The 21,066-nt window shown below is 38.3% G+C and overlaps 1 protein-coding gene across 4 annotated transcripts in view; it reads left to right on the top strand.

The window, feature by feature from the left end:
- Positions 1-18,316, top strand: part of Secp43 (tRNA Selenocysteine associated protein) — a 135,237-nt gene extending 116,921 nt beyond the window's left edge. For all 4 annotated transcript variants that reach the window (XM_067147784.2, XM_067147783.2, XM_067147781.2 and 1 more), the window contains 2 exons: positions 434-684; positions 14,764-18,316. In XM_067147784.2, coding sequence (XP_067003885.1) covers positions 434-684; positions 14,764-14,885 — 373 coding nt within the window. In that variant the 3' untranslated portion in view covers positions 14,886-18,316. The remainder of the gene's footprint in view (positions 1-433; positions 685-14,763) is intronic.
- The last annotated feature ends 2,750 nt before the right edge of the window (positions 18,317-21,066 follow it).

Here is a 21,066-nt window from a genome sequence, read left to right as displayed (position 1 = left end):
TTTTTGCACTGAAATGAGTTCTTCTGTTTTTTGAGAACACACTGTTGCTTTTCAATCTTTTTCACTTGTAAATCTAACACTTTCATCTGTTCCAACAAAACCACTCTTTGTAGCTCTCCGATTGTTAATTCACTCGTCAGCTGACAGATACCAGAGCCAGTGTGCGAGACTCATCTTAAGCGGAAGGAGACAAGTCTCGTTAGCAAGAAACAAACTTTATTCATATACATGACGAGTTTTGTCTCAGAGTTACATCTCATTTTTATTCATATCACCCAGTATGTCATAAGATCAAAGCAGCTTCTCTTTGGCAAGGCACATACAATTTGAATAATAAATGCTATATAAGTGATCATTTAGTACATTTAAAAGTTTAGTTTTATTGATACATTCTTTTTGATCTGTCTTTCATGATGTTGTTTTGGTGTTACAGTGGTACCAGTCACACAACAAGTTCAACGGCAGGAGGATACAGTTCCAGCCAGGACTACAGCCAGTATTATGATCCATCATATTGGCAGAATTACTCTGCATGGCAAGGCTACTACGACACAAGTTCTGATCCAACGGCTAGTTCAGCTCATATGCAGGCTACTCAGGATTACTTACAAAGTTTGAGTGCTTACTCTGCCGCTCAAGCAGTGGATGAGAGTATAAACCCAGAAGATGAGATGGAGCTTGTTGGTAAGCGATCATTTCCACATAACATTGTATAACAGTGAACATTCATCCTTCTTCCTTTCTTTGTCAAGCTTCGCTGTTGTGTACACATTATTGACTGATAATAATAATAATAATAATAATAATAATAATAATAATAATAATAATGGCTTGTGGCCTCCAGACAGGTGTGGTACAAGTCTTTTAAGTTGACGCCATATAGGCGACCTGTATGTCTGTGATGATGGGACCCTACGATGAATTCTGATGCTAAAGATAGAACAAACACCCAACCCCCTTGACAGATAATTAACTAGTGAAAGTAAAAATCCCAGAATCCCCAATCTGGCCAAAAATCGGACCCCAGAACCCCTTGGACCAAAGGCCAGCATGCTAAAAAATGTAACCATGGAGCCAAACGTTGACTGGTTAGGTTTTGTCAATGCCACTGTAGTACCATTTAGCAGAGCAGTGTGGCAGTGGAAGAGACACAGCACTCCTCAACTAATAACAGTATTTCTTGTTGATAAGTTTTAGAGGCTTGCGACATAGTAACCCATCACATTTTGTTTTCTTCCGACTGCAATATTAAGACATTCAATATTTATAGGTCGGACGCTCATTCTTGGCTGGCCATTTGCGCGTAGGAACAATAGAGCGAGTCTAGACAATCATGTGACTTACCCATGCCAGTCTTTGGGCACCCTTTGCCCCGCTCGTACATCACCGCGCTGCAGGCTGTATAAGAAGTGGTCAGAGCAAAGCAACTTTCATTTCACACGAAATCTTTATACACATTATTCTCTATACTAAAATATTCACATCACTAGTAGGCATTACTGTACATTCCAGTTAACTTAAAAAATAATACATTTTCTAACTTTCTACTCAGATAAAGTACTCATTCACACGAGCTAATAGTGGAGGCCTTTAATTCAGTTCCTCTGCACCTGACCTCGCTGTGTCCTCACTGTCTCCTGATTGAATGTTCTCTTCGGATTCACTGTCACCGTCACTGTCACTTAATGTCACTACTGCCATTAACTGTGAATGCTATTCTTTCAATCGCATCTTCGACTAGTCCTTCTCGTGCATAATATTCGAATTTGTTTTCCTCTGTGCGACGGCAAACCTTTCTCCGTTCCTCTTCCCCGATTTCTGATAACCTTTCCCTGCACAAAGCGATAACATCGTCCATTTTAAATGTGGTGTTCCTACTTTCTACAATAGAGTAAAATAATATATTATTATTGGTCCACCTTTTCAATACAAAATGAAAATTACATAGGGACTAGTTTCGACCTAGTAATAGGTCATCATCAGCCTGAAGTAAATTAAAGTGTAAATATCGAAGAAAAACATAAACAATGTAAACATAAGTACAGTCTTTTTGAAGGTACATACCATGTGGGAATTTGAGTAGAGATATATTAAAAATAATAACTCTTCCAATTGACGAAGCACTGAGCGGAAGTTATGTAAAGTTCGGTGCGCCGTATATTATAAAAGACCACTGTGCACTAAAAGATGTAATAAAGAAGAAGAGTAGGTTGAATGCTGGCTTCTTCTTAGCTGTTGTATATTCGAAGAAGATTACGTCGTATTTTATAAGGTATTGAAAGACGTCAACATCCTTGTATTTTGACGTCTTTCAATACCTTATAAAATACGACGTAATCTTCTTCGAATATACAACAGCTAAGAAGAAGCCAGCATTCAACCTACTCTTCTTCTTTATTACATCTTTTAGTGCACAGTGGTCTTTTATAATATACGGCGCACCGAACTTTACATAACTTCCGCTCAGTGCTTCGTCAATTGGAAGAGTTATTATTTTTAATATATCTCTACTCAAATTCCCACATGGTATGTACCTTCAAAAAGACTGTACTTATGTTTACATTGTTTATGTTTTTCTTCGATATTTACGCTTTAATTTACTTCAGGCTGATGATGACCTATTACTAGGTCGAAACTAGTCCCTATGTAATTTTCATTTTGTATTGAAAAGGTGGACCAATAATAATATATTATTTTACTCTATTGTAATCACAGTTCAATATGGATCTATCATTATGAAACTTATTTCTTTTAATTCCTACTTTCTACCCATTGTTTCACATCAGCCCATATCATTTCTATGTGGTTTAAATCAGGATGGTAAGGGGGTAGTCTCAAGGTAGTGTGTCCATGTCTTGCCATAATTTCATCTATGAGATACTGCTGATGGAGCGGTTTGTGCAATTTAATGATGTACAATTCGGCCTTTAGCATACTCTCTTCAAACGGAATTCCTTTCCCTCTAAGCCGTGCTTTCATGGTGTCTTTCCTACTATTAGAGGTTGTTCAGACAAACGTTATGATATTATTATTATTATCATCATCATCATCATCTGTAAAAACACACTAACGAAAACAACTCTGACCTACACAGGTGTTGGATTGCAAAACTTTGTTACAACTTGAAAATCTGTTTCTTTTTCCTAGCCTTGGGGTTGGCACTATATGTGGATTAAGCCTAGTTTTATGGCCAGGTGCTTTTTCTGACACCAGTCCTATGTGGAGGAATGTATTCACTGTTTTTGGGTGATCAGTAACACCACATTTCAAAAGGTTCTATTTTCTTTCTCTCCGAGCTAGTTATCGTCCAAGTTTCACTTCGATACAGTGTCATGCTCCAGACAAAAGTCTTCCAAAAAAATATCTCGGTAAAATCAGTGCCAATCTCACTTCATAAGAAATTGTTTGAGATACAGCATGTAATGAAGCAGTATTTGCAATTATAGCCAGATTTATTCAATGATATCCTTTATTCAGGGGGTTAACACTAAACCCTAAATGATTTCAAAAAAGCCAATTTACAACTATGTAATTCCTATATCAATGTTTGAAGTGAGCAAATTTCTTTTCTTAACCCTCGAACCGGAAGTTGAAATAGCTCTAACTGGTGGGTGAGCACCACACATTTGCAGTACCTGTCACTGTGACAGATGTATTATTCACAGAATACACCGAAACATTCAGCATGAACTGGACTATTTGAAAAGTGCTTTGCATTAACCCTCAATGTAATATTCTTTTTAATTTTGCGCCCCTTTAAATGCTCTCTAAAATATATATATATATATATATTACTTACACATCAAATATAACTTAAATGACTAATCAGTTTTTCTGAAACTTTCTAAAATATGCATTTTGTAGAGAAATTAATTCTGATGATAGGCATGCAAATCTTAAGTGAATAGTGTTCATACCTGCCAACTTTTACGGTTTATCTGTAAAATTTACGGAAATTGCGACATTTTACGGATGGACAGTGTCATTTTACGACTTCACGGACAAAAACTTGAAACGTCAACATTCTATAATCTCTCCACTTCCATACAATCGATTGTTTGCGTGGGTTGAAGCACACTCGGTCTTGGTCGAAGGCAAATCCACGATAGTCTATAACTCATTCTTTGATATGATTGGTATTTTTAGCCGTGTGATGTTTGTGTCATTATTGGAATTGAATTTAATAATGTTATTTGTTTAACGTCCCACTAACTACTTTTTAAGGTCTTCGGAGACGCCGAGGTGCCGGAATTTAGTCCCGCAGGAGTTCTTTTACATTCCAGTAAATCTACCGACACGGGGCTGTCGTATTTGAGCATCTTCAAATACCACCGGGTTGAGCCAGGATCGAACCTGCCAAGTTGGGGTTAGAAGGCCAGCGCCTTAACCGTCTGAGCCACTCAGCCCGGCGGGAATTGAATTTAAAGCCGGGGTAACAGTTCTTCCATGCGAATCCTCTTTGGTGTGAATCGAACGTGTCGACAGGCTTTGCTCCAAAAATTATTTGTTCCAGTCAGTTCGCTTGTTGTGATTTAACGTATATCCTTTGTCCACGTGAGTGTTCTTTGTTCACGAAGTTGGCGTTCGTTGAAAGTTTTGGCCTTTTAAGGTTATGACAATATTTTAATGAAGTGTTCAAGTTCTTGTGTTCTTCGTGCTTCGCAGTTTCCTATATTCATTGGATTAATTACATTTGTTCCAGTGACTGGGTATACCGCTATTAGCGAAGCCCATTATATTATAAAGAAGAAGAATTGCATTTGTTCCATGTGTATGGATGCTTTTTACCATGTGCATATTCTTTGTTCACAAGATTGGCATCGTGTTCATTCAGTTGTTAGAGACTTTGTGTGCTTTGACATGTTTTAATGAAGTGTCTGACTGCCTTGAGTGTTTGTTTGAATTTTATGTGACGTTCAGTGATCCAGATTAATTTCGATTTTCAGTACATATCGAGACACTTGTTCTCGGACATTTTCATCCGCTACATTCCTATTGTAGATTATCATGAATAAATCCAATGAGAAACTACTTCCAGACATTTAAAGAATCATATTCTGTTGATTTTTCCATGCATACTAAAATCAAGGAAGGGAGGAAAATTTGCCTTTTGCACGGTATGTGGGTGTGATATTAACATTGCACATGGTGGAAGAAACGATTTAAGTGATGATGAGTTAGTTATTGGCATTCAAGCTTCGAACATTGTGAATGATCTCCCTTTTCTTTTCATCAGTGAGAAACTACTTTTCTACTGCCTGTGACTACATCATCAACAAGTTTCCACTCAAGGATGATTATGTTAAAGCATGCTCAAGTTGCTAGGTTAGACAACGTTGAAGATGCACAGGTTTCTTCCATTCATTTTTTCTTGGAGAAGTTTCCTATCATGTTATGCAAAGAAGAGAAAGAAACTACAGATGAGGTGATAAATGAGCTTCAGGGGCAGTCCACAGCTCGTCAGGTAGATGACACTTTGGCTGCAAATCAAGATGCTGCAAGTGATTCCAGTTGGGCACAAATATCAAGAATTCGTGGAGCCGATGGACTTCTGAAGTATAAGCAAATTTCTATAGTAGTGCTCTCCATTCTCACCATACCCCATAGCAATGCAGAATGTGAACGTGTTTTCAGCCTTGTGAAGAAAAATAGAACACAGTTCAGATCCTGTCCAATGAATCTCTGGAGTCTATTTCTGTTTTCAAGACCAAGAGTTCTGGTTCCCATTATGACAAAACATTTTCTCAAGACTTTTTGCAGGTAGCTAAAAAGGTCACAACTGTGATTTTAAAGTTGAACTAGCGTGTGATTTGCAGTGTATATTATATTATTTCTTGCCTGTGTTACCTTAAACAAGTTGTATTGTGTAAAGCCTTTTTTCAATTATCGCATATCTGCCTAATTTATCAAGGAAGTCCTGTCATGTATGCTCCAAACTACTATTCACCATGCCTGCTGCTGTTTAACATGGATTTCTTTATTGTTATGTTCATCTACAAATCATTGGAACGGTATTGTCGCTGCTGCTGTTTCAGCAGTAATACCGTCGCTATATGTGGATGATTTTGCTCTGCATTATACCTCACATAATATGGCAGTCGCAGAGTGGCAATTGCAGCATGCTATTAGGAGAGTGGAACGGTGGACTTTAGAACATGGCTTTCGGTTCTCAAGCGGGAAGACCACTGTTGTTCACTTTTGCCGGAAGCGAACTCTTCTTGCGGATCCTGAGCTTTTCTTAGGGAATGTTGCTCTTCCTGGCGTTGACACCAATTTCTGGGGCTCCTGTTCGATAGCAAATTATCGTGGGAGCTACATGTGCGGCAGTTGAAATTACAATGCACCAAGAAGTTAAATATCATGAAGTTTCTTAGCAGCACTAATTGGGGTGCAGACCGCACGGTGCTCCTACGATTTTATCGTGCACATATATTATCCAAGTTGGACTACGGCAGTGCAGCATATGGCTCAGCAAGGCAAAGCGTCCTTGCACATCTGAATAGCATCACCACAGCAGGGTTAGTTTGGCGACGGGAGCTTTTTGTACAAGCCCCATTGCTAGCCTGCTCGCTGAATCTGGTGTGCCACATTTACGCCTGAGTCGCCAGCAAATGCTTCTGTCCTATGCTGCGAATTTGCAACAGATGCCACTTCACCCCAGCTATCCTTGCGTCTTTCACAATGGAAACCGTACGCTGTACAGTGCTCATCCTCGAGCAACGCGGCCAGTTGGAATACGCTTGGATAGCAGTCACCGAATGTTTGATGTACCTTCGGTTGCCTGCCTTGTCAGATAACCAAGTGGGGCCCCTCCATGGATAATACGACGTCCTGAAATAATCCTGGATCTGCATGCTGGCCCTAAGGAAAACACGGACCCTTCGATTTATCGGAGGCTCTTTCTATCCGTTGTTGATCAGTATCCAGGTTCAATCGTTATTTACATGGATGGTTCAAGGACAGAAACAAAGGTGGGCTGTTCATTGTCAACAATGATAGGTTTCTTTTTGCTCTTGCGGAAACCTGTAGTGTGTACACAGCAGAGCTCTATGCTATCTGTGAAGCGCTGCGTTACGCATTGTCCGATGAGCGCCGACACTTTCTTCTGTGTACTGACTGCTTGAGCTCGTTACAGTCTATTGATACGTGTTTCCCTCGGCGCCCTCTAGTGCAGCGGATCCATGACCTGTTGGCCGGCTGTTTGAATGCCGGTACCAGAATCACGTTTATGTGGCTCCCAAGCCACGTGGGTGTAGAGGGAAACGAGTTAGCAGATCAGGCTGCCAAGGAGGCAGTAACACTGTCCCCATTGCCTTTCAAGGTTCCAGCAAGTGATATTCGCTCTCAGCTGAGACATCTGGTTATGTCTCATTGGAAGATGAAGTGGCAGGCCACCCCTCTTTCTAATAAGCTGAGAGCGATAAAAGGTACAACAAAGATGTGGAGGACTTCCCTTCAGGCTTCCCGGGGGGAAGCAGTGGTTTTATGTCGTCTTCGGATCGGCCACGGTATCCTGATACACTCCCATGTATTGAAAGGAGAACCCCTTCCGGTGTGTACTTGCGGTGATCATCTTACCATGGTACATATCCTTACAGAGTTTGTGGACCTGGTCGATCTACACCGTAGGCTTAACTTCCCAAGTACAATCTCCCTCATCTTGTGAGTTGACGAGCAGTCAGCAGATCTAACATCCGTTTTTTTTTTTTAGGGATAGTGGTCTTTTTTATCGCGTGTAATGATGTCCATTGTCCTGGTATATTTGTGTTCACTGCGCTTTTATCCAATTGACTCAATTTTAGTTTGTGTTTGAATATTTTACTGTGTTATTTTAACTTTTAACTTGAATTATATATATATATATCTGTACTTCCAGGCAATGCCTTATTCCTTTGTCACCTATATTTTCAAATATTTTATTAGAAAATAAGGCATTGCGAATTAGACCCACTCATTGTTTTAATCTCATAATCATTTTTCATCCCCATTTTTTAAACTGCAGTCAGTGGATACATTTTAAAATTTTAATTGTATCGCATAGTGCCATCCGTCTTGTTCCATTAGGGGCTGAACCTTCTATGGTAGGCCCCTTTAAACAACAAGCATCATAACCATCATCACAAATCATTAGCCTATGATGTAAGTAGATATGATTTCATTGAATTAATCTGTTTAAAGCATCAATTATTGTATTTGTAGCCCCGAAGTTGTATTATGTTCATCAAGCCAGGGTATAATACCAATATAAATGGTCCGTTATTGGACATTATAAATTTTGCAGCTATCTCGTTCCTAGTCGCCAGCATTTCGCCCCCGTGTGCTAGGTTGGGCTTGTCAGTTGGTACCTAGCACACCTACCGAGACGCATGGATAGTGCATGCCGTGGAGGCCACTGCGTAGGCTACTTGAAGCCACCGGCAGTGCCAATGCACTATGAGAGACTTTGTTTCGCTACCAAAAATTGATACCTTCTTGGCCATTAGATGATATAGATGTAGATTCCCATAGGGAATCTGAAATATTTATCCCGAATGAGTAAATTTTATAAATCTGAAATATTTGTCCCGAATGAGTAAACGGGTGGGTTTAAAGCAATTGTTGAATGTGAAAACAGATTTGTACCTTTAAATGTGGTAAAGAATGGTAAAGATCCACTAGATTATAACAGAGTAAAGAGACTAAGGAGGAAGTGCAGGTTGGAAAGAAATAGTTAGAAATGGTTGTGGAAGAAAGAAGAAATTGAAGGAACTTACTAGGAAATCGAATCCAGCAAAGAAGTCGGCTAAGCATAACATGATGGCCACCATAACTGGCAGTCGTACAAGTTCTAGTGAAAAATCGAAGGGTATGTATAGGTACTTTAAGGCAGTAACAGGTTCCAAGAAGAACATTGCAGGAATCATTAATGAACAAGGGGAGTGTGTATGCGAGGATCTTCAAAAGGCAGAAGTATTCAGTCAGCAGTATGTAAAGATTGTTGGTTACAAGCAGAATGTCCAGATAGAGGAGGAGACAAATGCTATAGAAGTATTAAAATTTACATATGATAACAATGACATTTACATAAGATACAAAAGTAGAAAAATTGAAAAGTGGCTGGAATTGATAAGATTTCTGGGGATATACTAAAGACAATGGGTTGGGATATAGTAGCATATCTAAAGTACTTATTTGATTGTTGTTTGCATGAAGGAGCTATACCAAATGAATGGAGAGTTGCGATAGTAGCACCTGTGCATAAAGGAAAGGGTGATAGATATAAAGTTGAAAATGACAAGCCAGTCAGTTTGACATGCATTGCATGTAAACTTTGGGAAAGCATTCTTTCTGATTATATTAGACATGTTTGCAAAATTATTAACTGGTTCGATAAAAGGCAGTTTGGGTTTAGGAAATTTTATTCCACTGAAGCTCAACTGTAGGATTCCAGCAAGTTATAGCAGATATCTTGGATCAGGAGGTCAAATGGACTGTGTCGCAATTAATCTATCCAAGGCATTTGATAGGGTAGATCATGTGAGACTACTGGCAAAAAATGCGCAGTTGGACTAGACAAATGAGTGTCTGAATGGATGGCTATATTTGTACAAAATAGAACGCACAGAATTAGAGTAGGCGGAAGCTTTATCTAACCCTGTAATCATTAAGAGGGGAATTCCTCAAGGCGTATTATTGGACCTTTGTTTTCTTATATATATAAATAAATATATGTATGATATGAGTGGAATCAGATGTGAGGCTTTTTGTGGATGATGTTATTCTGTATAGAGTAATAAATAAGTTACAATATTGTGAGCAACTACAAAATGACCTTGATAATGTTGTGAGGTGGACAGTAGGCAGTGGTGTGATGATAAACGGAATTAAAAGTCAGGTTGTGAGTTTCACAAATAGGAAAAGTCCTCTGAGTTTTAATTACTGCGTTGATGGCGTAAAAGTTCCTTTTGGGGATCATTGTAAGTACCTAGGTATTAATATAAAGAAAAGTCTTCATTGGGGTAATTACATAAATGGGATTGTAAATAAAGGGTACAGATCTCTGCACATGGTTATGAGGGTATGTAGGGGTTGTAGTAAGTATGTAAAGGAGAGGGCATAGAAGTCTCTGGTAAGGCCCCTTACTAGAGTATGGTTCCAGTCTATGGGACTCTCGTCAGGATTACTTGATTCAAGAACTGGAAAAAATCCAAGGAAAAACAGCTCAATTTGTTCTGTGTGATTTCCGACAAAAGCGTAATGTTACAAAAATGTTGCAATGTTTGAACTGGGAAGACATGGGAGAAGGGAGACAGGCTGCTCTATTAAGTGGTATATAGATGTTGATTCCCTCCGAGATGTCGGTGGAGAGATGGTGTGGAATGACATTAGTAGACGAATAAGTTTGAAAGGTGTCTTTGAAAATAGGAAAGATCGCAATATGCAGATAAAGTTATAATTCAAGAGGATCAATTGGGGCAAATATTTGTTTATAGGAAGGGGAGTTAGGGATTGGAATAACTTACCAAGGGAGATGTTCAATTAATTTTCATTTTCTTTGTAATCATTTAAGAAAAGAGTAGGAAAACAAGAGACAGGGAATCTGCCACCTGGGCGACTGCCGTAAATGCAGATCAGTCGTGATTTATTTATTTATTTATTTATTTATTTATTTATTTATTTATTTATTTATTTATTTATTTATTTATTTATTTATTCATCCATTCATTCATTTATTCATTCCTGGAGTGATAGAAAGAAAAGTTATATATGTGTGATATGAGTGGAATCAGACATGAGGTTTTTTGCAGATGATTTTATTCTGTATAGAATAATAAATGAGTTGTAATATGAATCGTGTAGTTTCAAAACCCCCTATCTCCAATTTTCACGAAAATGGAGATAAAGATTGATTTGATTTTGCTGTGGGCATGTCCACCGCTGTATACTATTAGTACGCATCAAATCCCGCTCTAACAGTTCGAAATTCAATGTCAAAGTACGGGGTTATTTTCATATTCCGCCATCTCCAACGCCTTGCGCTCGGCGATAGATAACATAACCCGCCATCTCCGCCGGCCAATAGGAAGGCAATACGTAACCATGTGTTAGGGGCGCGAGGAGCTCTTGGCGCGACAGTGAGGAAGCATTTGTGTTGACACAGTGTCGTGTATTGTCTATTACTAATGGATTCACCTCATAAATGTATTGAGAAGTGTAGCCCTGGCAAGGGTAGAAAGAAATTACGTAACGAACAGCAGTGGAAATGCAAGGAAGCAAAAATATCAAGGTATGTTTTCTTATAGTAACATTATGTTATTACGTTCCTCTCTTGTGAGCATAATTGTAGAACTGTATCAGAAATTGCACTTTTAGAATAAGCTTTAGAAAACATGTATTGCTGCATGAAGTCGGCGCGCGGTGTTGTGCCGGATCGGTCGTTCTCCTCTCACAAAATGGCCGCAGTTCGAATCTCGGCCAGTGCACGTTCGATTCCCGAAAGCCCGTACCATTGTGGCTTTGTGCAGCTTCTGATATTACCTTCTATGGTCACATTGAGAAGCAAACTTCCCTTTCTTTTTCGATGCAGGCCATGCGTAAATACCTATGATATTTTAGTAAACATACACATTCTCGTAAGTGAAAAGGGTGTTTATTACACAGGTACTCGTCGGCTGGACCTCCTGTCACACCAATGTGCGGCCACAAATCCAAGGCCTACCAGTGCGGAGATATTTCTTTGTTGGATGTGAAGAAGTTTCATTCGGTATTCTACTCTACAGCATCAAAACTGCAGCAGGATAGTTTCATTATTAAGCATGTTTCTTGCATACCAGTGACGAGACGCAGGCCGGGTAACAATATCAGATCCGGAAAAGCTCACACATTCAAGTACACTATTCGGAAACGGGATGGAACGATGGTACCAGTTTGCCGAGAAGCATTTATGGGAGCTCTCCTATTGAAGAAGGACAGAATTCAAGGGGTACTAAAGCGTCATTTTGAATCTGGGGGAATGCCTGTGGAGAGAAGAGGGGGAGACAGAAGAAGCTATGCCAGTAAACCAAAACGTGAGGCCATCTGTAAATTTATTGAATCGTTTCGTGCTAAAGAGCCGCACTACTGCCGTACCAAGTCAGCGGCACGTATGTACCTGCCATGTGAACTAAATATCAAAGAAATGTGGAGACAATACAATACCACTGTTGAACCTGAATTGCAGGCAAAGCACGCCTTCTTTAGGAATATCTTGAATCGTAACTATAATATTGGTTTCGGAAGTCCGAAGACTGATGTTTGCTCAACTTGCTCACAACTAGACGAGGAACTAAAAAATTGCACATCAGAACATGCAAAAGTTGCCCTGCAGACCAAGAAACGAGTCCACAAGTTAAAATACAGTGCATTCTACGAGTATTTAAGAGAAGAAGATGAGTCTATTCAGTCTGTTTCCTTTGATTGTCAGAAGAACATGCTATTGCCCAAGCTAAATGACCAAAGTGCTTACTTCAGCAGGCAAATAAATGTGTACAACTTCACTGTAGTGTTTGGAAGCTCTAAGACGTCACTGACGCACGAAAATGTGATGATCTATTCATGGAATGAAGCTGACTTTCGTAGAGGTGCTAATGAAATTGCAAGTTGTTTGTTTCATGCTCTTAACAGCATTGATCTGTCACAAAAAAAAACTGTACGCCTATTTGCAGACGGATGCGGTGGACAAAATAAAAACAGTATTCTTGTGGGTATGGTTAGTAAGTGGCTTCTATATGCACCAGTGACTGTGAAAGAAGTTGAAATTTACTTTCCTGTAGTTGGTCATTCGTTTTTACCACCCGACAGGGTGTTTGCACGTATAGAGAAAGTTGTTCGAAAAAGAGAAGTTATCCTTAAGCCAGAGGTATACAACAATATTTTCAGTGAACATGGGAAGCTTCTCCAGCCTGGTTGTGAAGTACCAATATTTGACTGGAAGACTGCTGTTCGAGATGTGTTGAAACCTGTCGGCTCGTGGCATTTTCAGTTCAGTCCTGCGAAAAGAATTTTTCTAAAACGGAAGAAAAGCAATATATTGGTACAAGGGGAAGTTGCTTACCGTTGTACATTTGGCCAGCCAAAGAGTGTGTTAAAGAGAGGCAAAACCTTTTCTGGACTGGTTCCACAGTTAATCGAAAAAGGCAATGTTCCATTAAACAATGCAAAAGTGAAGGATGTGTGCAGATTGGTTGAGAAACATTATGGGGCTAGATGGAGGGAGCTTGCAGATCTCCAGTTTTATGTTTCGCTGGAAACACGACAGGCTGAACATCGTTGCAGTATGACAGAAGAGCAAGAAGAAGAAGAAGAAGAATACTGTGAACCAAGAGATGATTCCGTATCCTTGTTTTATTAGATTGCAATAATATGATTATGTTTTTATTCTTCAGAGACAAAAACATTCCATATTCTCAATGAACATTTAAACATTTTATACTGTATTTCATGTTTTCAATTCGTTTTCCATCTCATTGTGCTACACAGATGTTAGTAAGTGAAGTAAACATAGTATCTTTGAGCATTAGACACTAAGAGTATGTTTGCAATATCCATGTTTACTTTCAAACCCCGCCATGTCCACCTGTGACTTTCAAAACCCCCTATGTTCAAGATAAATATTGCCCTAGTACAAAAATGTAGAGATGAAACTGCATACATTTTGTGTATTTTGTTCAATATGAGCTAATTAAAGTAAAAGTAAAGAAAATGTTAAAAAGGAGTGTAAAATGCAGTCATGGCAGTTTTTTGCCCTTCCTGAAAAATTGATTTTTTTGGAGATAGGGGTTTTTGAAACTACACGACTCATATTGTGAACAACTACAAAATGACCTTGATAATGTTGTGAGGTGGACAGTAGGCAGTGGTATGATGATAAACGGAATTAAAAGTCAGGTTGTGAGTTTCACAAATAGGAAAAGTCCTCTGAGTTTTAATTACTGCATTGATGGGGTGAAAGTTCCTTTTCGGGATCATTGTAAGTACCTAGGTGTTAATATAAATAAAAGTCTTCATTGGGGTAATCACATAAATGGGATTGTAAATAAAGGATACAGATCTCTGCGCATGGTTATGAGGGTATATAAGGGTTGTAGTAAGTATGTAAAGGAGAGGGCATATATCTCTGGTAAGGCCCCAACTAGAGTATGGTTCCAGTGTATGGGACCCTCACCAGGATTACTTGATTCAGGAACTGGAAAAAATCCAAAGAAAAGCAGCTCACTTTGTTTTGTTCTGTGTGATTTTCGACAAAACCGTAGCGTTACAAAAATGTTGCAAGGACTTGGGAGAAAGGAGATGAGCTGCTCGATTAAGTGGTATATTCTGAGATGTCAGTGGAGAGAAGGCGTGGAATGACATTAGTAGACGAATAAGTTGGAGTGGTGTCTTTAAAAATAGGAAAGATCGCAATATGCAGATAGTTATAATTCAAGAGGATCAATCGGGGCAAATATTTGTTTATAGGAAGGGGAGTTAGTGATTGGAATAACTTACCAAGGGAGATGTTCAAATGATTTTCAATTTCTTTGTAATCATTTAAGAAAAGAGTAGGAAAACAAGAGATGATGAATCTGCCACCTGGGCGACTGCCCTAAATGCAGATCAGTAGTGATTGGTTGATCCTAGACCTTTTTTATCCTTGCTTCGCCAAAAACCTGTGATGTTTTAGTGCGACGTTACACCACTAGCGAAAGAAAAAAAATACTGATAAAAATTGTAATTTGAGAAAATAATATTTTCCTTTTTTTTCAGAACATAATGTGCCATTGGATATTGAGAAGATGAACAGAGAATTGATAGAACGTGACTATTGCTTGTATGACGCATTGGAAAGTTCAAAGTGGCTACCTTTGGAAGGATTGGAATGTTCGTGAAATATTCAATATGGATTTGTTTACAAGAATAAATCTTCTGTGGCCAGCAATGTCCAGTTGTGATGCTTTCTTGTGTTTTTGTATCAGTGAACTTCTTCCTATTCATTTTGTGTTCTCAGTGTCATTGAACTGCATTTCATTTGCATATCAAGCAGGTGAAAAAAGTGACATCATGGACTTCATTGAAATGAAAAGATTTCTGTCTGCTCACAATCTAGTTATTGTAAGTTCAAGCATTTGATGATTGATTAAAAAAATTGCACTTTTAATGAACCATGAAAATGTGTCTGTCAAAAGAAAAGTGCTGGGTAGAGACTTGAAGGAATTGTTGAACTAAAAATGTTGATCGATACAAAGATAAGACCTGTGAATAAAGGATCTGCATGTGGTTCCCTTATTCTCTAAAACCTGTTTAATAGAGGATTAATATTATTTTGTAGAAATACAGTAAAGTACTTGAATTCACACTTGTAATTTACGTCATGTTTACAATTCCATCATATTTTCTATTGAAATAAGAGTAAGGATGAATACCAGAAAAACAAAAATCTGATGTGTACTGGGGCTGTTGGGAAGTCACGGTCACAGGTCTTTTGTGTGTAGAATACAACCCATAGGTATTACGAATAACTGAATGCACATAGTTATTGTATGATTTTCCATAGTTTCCCATTTTGACACCAGGCAAATGCTCTGGGGCCACAGCCTTTTCCTTCCCACTCTTAGCCCTTTCCTATCCCATCGTTGCCATAAGACTTATCAGTGTCAGTGCGATGTAAAGCAAATTGTAAAAAATATATATATTGAATATACACTTTTGACATGAGGGGCCTGTGTCTTCATTTTATGTTTATTAGTGTATTACAGTTTGCTATTGTTTCAAATACATTGTATTATTCCATTATCAAGGCTGCTGAAGTACCACAACTTGACCATAGGTAGTCAGTATCCCCCATACAGCCATCTGTTATAACAATATTGTATGGGGAAACTTATTACAGAGGTTCAAAGATTGGTGTTCTGTGTCGTTGGCTCTCAGCACATAATGAACTCTTGTAGGACAAATTTATGACAAGCTGTCATCCCTTAAATCTACAGCAATTTAAAGTACACTAAGCAAATGATATTATTAATAGTAGTGTGTCAGTGTCCTTGTTAATGTATATTTAGATGTGAATATATTTGTAACATTTTATGTATTGTGTATTTTTAAAAAATGATACTGTTCAATCTGGACAAAGTATACATTTAACAGACATTGAAAGGTTCGACACAAGGTTGTTTATATACTACAATAAAGGGTGGGTTCTTATATACCGTATATGCGTGAATGCCCTCTAATCTTAGGAAGGGAAGTGTAGAAGTTTTTTTGAGTTTGTATAACTTTGTTTAATATTTACATTGAAAACCATATGTGCAACAGTACAATAAATTAAGTAACAAAGCAACTCATCGTGTCGTAATCTTCATTCTTATGTATTTGTAAATGCAAGATCATCCCAGAAGTATTTCTAATGACGTATTTTACTTCTTTTGAATAGCTCTGCTATGTGGCGTCTCTTCAAAATAACCTACATCCACAACTTCCATTGCATTTCGGTCATTGTCTTAAAGTTGTTGTGTACAGTTACACAAAATTACACTTTGCACCATCATATACCGGAGTACCTAATTATGACGCAAAAAATCTGTAATATTCTAAGGAATTATTTTGCTCATCACCAAGATATTGGTAAACATAAGCACTGGTCATGTGGATATTGATTGTGGGATCTGATAACTATAGACACCTACAATAGCCGTTAGTTTCTGTACTCAGCCTACTCATTCACGTACTTACCACTGCATAGAATGCCAGAATGTATATCCTTTATATTTGTTATATTGCATCAAAATAGACCTCAGTAGAAATGTTGACATGTATTTATGGAATGGAGAAGGCCCATTTTTGGCTATTCGCATACTCGGCACCGACAACATTCAGCTCCATTTATCTGTAGGCCTACGACACACTGCTTGCCACACAATGCGGAGACAAGGCTCTTGAGAAATCTCGGGACCCTGCCTCAGACTGCCCATCACTATCCTGCAGTGCAATTGTCAGTTTGCCCTCACTCTTCCATAATATGGATCTTCTTTGTAGCTGTGAATAACCTACAACAAAAGTCACACCAGCCATCTTGAACACATGCTACTACTAAAATTGACCCCTCACAAATGATGCAATACATATGTGACATGTTTCTCGCTTATGGTGTAAACAGAATGGATGGAAAAATGCCAACTTCTAGATTTCTGTATACCAGGAGCACTGTACCAATCTTGACACAAATAATACCTGCATCTCAACTTGTTGCTGCCATACCTTTGAAAGAATATGCAGGGATTTTTCCCGTATATACAGTAGCTTGTATTTAGACAAGTTTATCAGGAAACGTGATTCCATGTCAGCTTTTGCTGCTGCCTAAATTTGAATTTTGCTTCTCTCATTGTGGTCTATCAAAAACTTCTGCCAGTTCACAGTTCTCATTCTCTTTGCTCTAGTTTGTCTCCTACAAACATGCCAACTTTCACATGCAAGACATTAATCATACTCCCAATTACAAATGTTGATACCAGATGCTGGTAATAGTGAAAGTATTAAAAAAAACTGACATCAGTTGAAATGCTCTGTTTGTGTCAGTGTAAACTGATCACTAACAAAGGAAGAAGCTTCGTAGTCAAGGTATGTACTAAATAAGATAAGGATAGTCAGAAACTGAAAACACCTTGAACACTTATTGATGAATGCGATATATTCACAAATTGTTTTCCCTGATATTGAAGAAACATCCTGATATTTCACTTCTGGAAATTGGCATGTTTATCATTTTGTATTTGTAGGTTTCAGATTTCTGCCACATTAGCAAATAACTTGGCAGGAATGTTGGAGTGTGTTGTAAAAATTGAGAAGTGATTACTATTAGAGCAGTGTCCTCCATGAGAATTAATATTTGGAAATTGGTTTCTAAAAGCTACTTAGCTGTATTCATTTTAGGACATTGAAAGTTTTGAAATTAGTTTCACATTTCATTCTAAATATTCTTTCATAATAGCTAGATTGTAAGCACACGCTTTCATTGTAATATTTTCATCCTTATGATATTTAATATCCTATTTGTGGTACATTTTAGATTTCATTATCCAAATGTGTTAACCATTTGGTCCTTTCATTTTTTTATTATTTAATATTTTACTAGTGTATATAAGAAAATAGAATACTGGAATAATTCCTTGATCCTGGCTGGCCACTAAAGGATTTAATCCTATAACAGAACTGATGATTATTGCAGACAAAGTTTGACTGTATCTTTGTAATTAGAGAAAATATGTGATTCTGTCCTTTATATATAGCATTTGTAAAGAATAAAATAAAATTTGTAATAAAATTTGGATGTCTTAAATTTGATAAGCTCATAAGAACATGTACACTATTTCATCCTTCCCCAAATTTTGCAGTGCCAAACTTACACCAAATGGCAAGTTTTAAGTTTTCTTTTAATGATGATGATGATGTTATTTGTATTATCCTCCCCTGTGGACAACTTTGCCACAGTGGTGAGGCTTGCACGTCTCAATGAAGCAAATAGCCGAGCCGTAAGTGCAATCATATCCGAGAGATGCCTTGAGAGACCAGACTAACGAGTGGTTCATCGAAAGGTGGGTAGCAGCCTTTTGGAAGTAGCAAGGGCAGCAGTCTAGATTATTATAATTCCATTATAAATTGTTCGTTACTGGAAATCGTAAATTTTACAGCAAACTCATTTCTTGGTTGCCATTGTTTCACCCCAGTATGCCAATTTGGGCTCATCAGTTGGTAACTAACACACCTACCTAGACGCATAGCTGCTGCAAATACCTTAGCTAGGCCACAGCGTAAGCAGTTGGTATAAGTGAAGTACATTGGCAGGAAGAGCAGGATTTTTGGTCAGGGGACTACAGAATTGTTGTTGTTGTTGTTTGAGTCAGTCCATAGACTGGTTTGATGCAGCTCTCCATGCCACCCTACCCTGTGCTAAACTTTTCATTTCTACGTAACTATTGCATCCTACATCTGCTCTAATCTGCTTGTCATATTCATACCTTGGTCTATCCCTACTGTTCTTACCACCTACACTTCCTTCAAAAACCAACTGAACAAGTCCTGGGTGTCTTAAGATGTGTCCTATCATTCTATCTCTTCTTCTCGTCAAATTTAGCCAAATCTATCTCCTCTCACCAATTCGATTCAGTATCTCTTCATTTGTGATTCGATCTATCCATCTCGCCTGCAGCATTCTTCTGTAACACCACATTTCAAAAGCTTTTATTCTCTTTCTTTCTGAGCAAGTTATCTTCCATGTTTCACTTTCATACAATGCCACGCTCCACAAGCAACTCTTCAAAAACATCTTTCTAATTCCTATATCAATGTTTGAAGTGAGCAAATTACTTTTCCTAAGAAAGCTCTTCCTTGCTTGTGCTAGTCTGCATTTTATGTCCTCCTTACTTCTGCCATCGTTAGTTATTTTACTATTCAAGTAACAATTTTCATCTACTTCCTTTAAGACTTCATTTCCTAATCTAATATTTCCTACATCACCTGCCTTCATTCGACTGCACTCCATTACTTTTGTTTTGGACTTATTTATTTTCATCTTGTACTCCTTACCCAAGACTTCATCCATACCATTCAGCAACTTCTCGAGATCTTCTGCAGTCTCAGATAAAATATCATTATCATCGGTAAATCTCAAGGTTTTGATTTCCTCTCCTCGGACTGTGATTCCCTTCCCAAATTTCTCTTTGATTTCCTTTACTGCCTGTTCTATGTAAACATTGAAAAGGAGATGGGACAAACTGCAGCCTTGCCTCACTCCTTTTTGGATTGCTGCTTCTTTTTCAAAGCCCTCAATTCTTATCACTGCAGACTGATTTTTATACAGATTGTAGATAATTCTTCATTCTCGGTATCTGATCCCTATCGTCTTCAGAATCATAAATAGCTTGGTCCAATCAACATTATCGAATGCCTTTTCTAGATCTACGAATGCCATGTACGTGGGCTTGTCCTTCTTGATTCTATCCTCTAAGATCAGACGTAAAGTCAGGATTGCTTCACGTGTTCCTACATTTCTTCTGAAGCCAAATTGATCTTCTTCCAACTCAGCTTCAATTTGTTTTTCCATTCTTCTGTAAATAATACGTGTTAAAATTTTGCAGGCATGAGATACTAAACTAATGGTGCGATAGTTTTCACACCTGTCAGCACTGGCTTTCTTGCAAATAGGTATAACAACATTCTGCTGAAAATCGGATGGGACTTCTCCTGTCTCATACATCTCGCACACTAAATGAAATAACCTTGCCATACTGGTTTCTCCTAAGGCAGTCAGTAATTCTGAGGGAATGTCATCAATTCCAGGTGCCTTGTTCCTATTTAGGTCGCTCACTGCTCTGTCAAACTCTGATCTCAAAATTGGGTCTCCCATTTCATCAGCATCAACAGCCAGAACCAAATTATCTACATCTTTACCTTGATACAACTTTTGGATATTCTCGTGACATCTTTCTGCTTTGTCTTCTTTCCCTAGAAGTGGCGTTCCATCTGAGCTCTTAATATTCATACACCTAGATTTCCTTTCTCCAAAGGTTTCCTTGATTTTACCTGTATGCAACATCTAGGACCGTACAACCTTTGACATCCTTGCACTTCTCCTTCAGCCAGTCTTTCTTAGCTACCTTGCACATTCTATCCACTTCATTCTTTAATCGCCTGTATTTTTTTCTGCCCTCTTCATTTCTAGCATTCTTGTATTTTCGTCGTTAATCAATCAGGTCTAGTATCTCCTGAGTTATCCACTGATTCTTAGTTGATTTTTTCTTCCTTCCTAACATTTCTTCAGCAGCCCTACTGACTTCATTTTTCATGACTCTCCACTCTTCTTCTATAGTGTTTCCTTCAGCCTTTTCATTTAGTCCTTGTGCAACATGTTCCTTGAAACAATCCCTCACACTCGTTTCTTTCAACTTGTCTAGATCCGATCTTTTTGCATTCTTTCCTTTCTTCAATTTCTTCAACTTCAGATGGCATTTCATGACCAACAAGTTGTGGTCAGAGTCCACGTCTGCTCCCGGGAAAGTTTTGCAATCCAACACCTGG

Source organism: Anabrus simplex, chromosome 5, assembly GCF_040414725.1.
Source record: "Anabrus simplex isolate iqAnaSimp1 chromosome 5, ASM4041472v1, whole genome shotgun sequence".
Taxonomy (NCBI): Eukaryota; Metazoa; Arthropoda; class Insecta; order Orthoptera; family Tettigoniidae; genus Anabrus; species Anabrus simplex.
The sequence above is the reverse complement of the archived record's forward strand: the minus strand, read 5'-3'. Positions and strand labels throughout refer to the sequence as shown.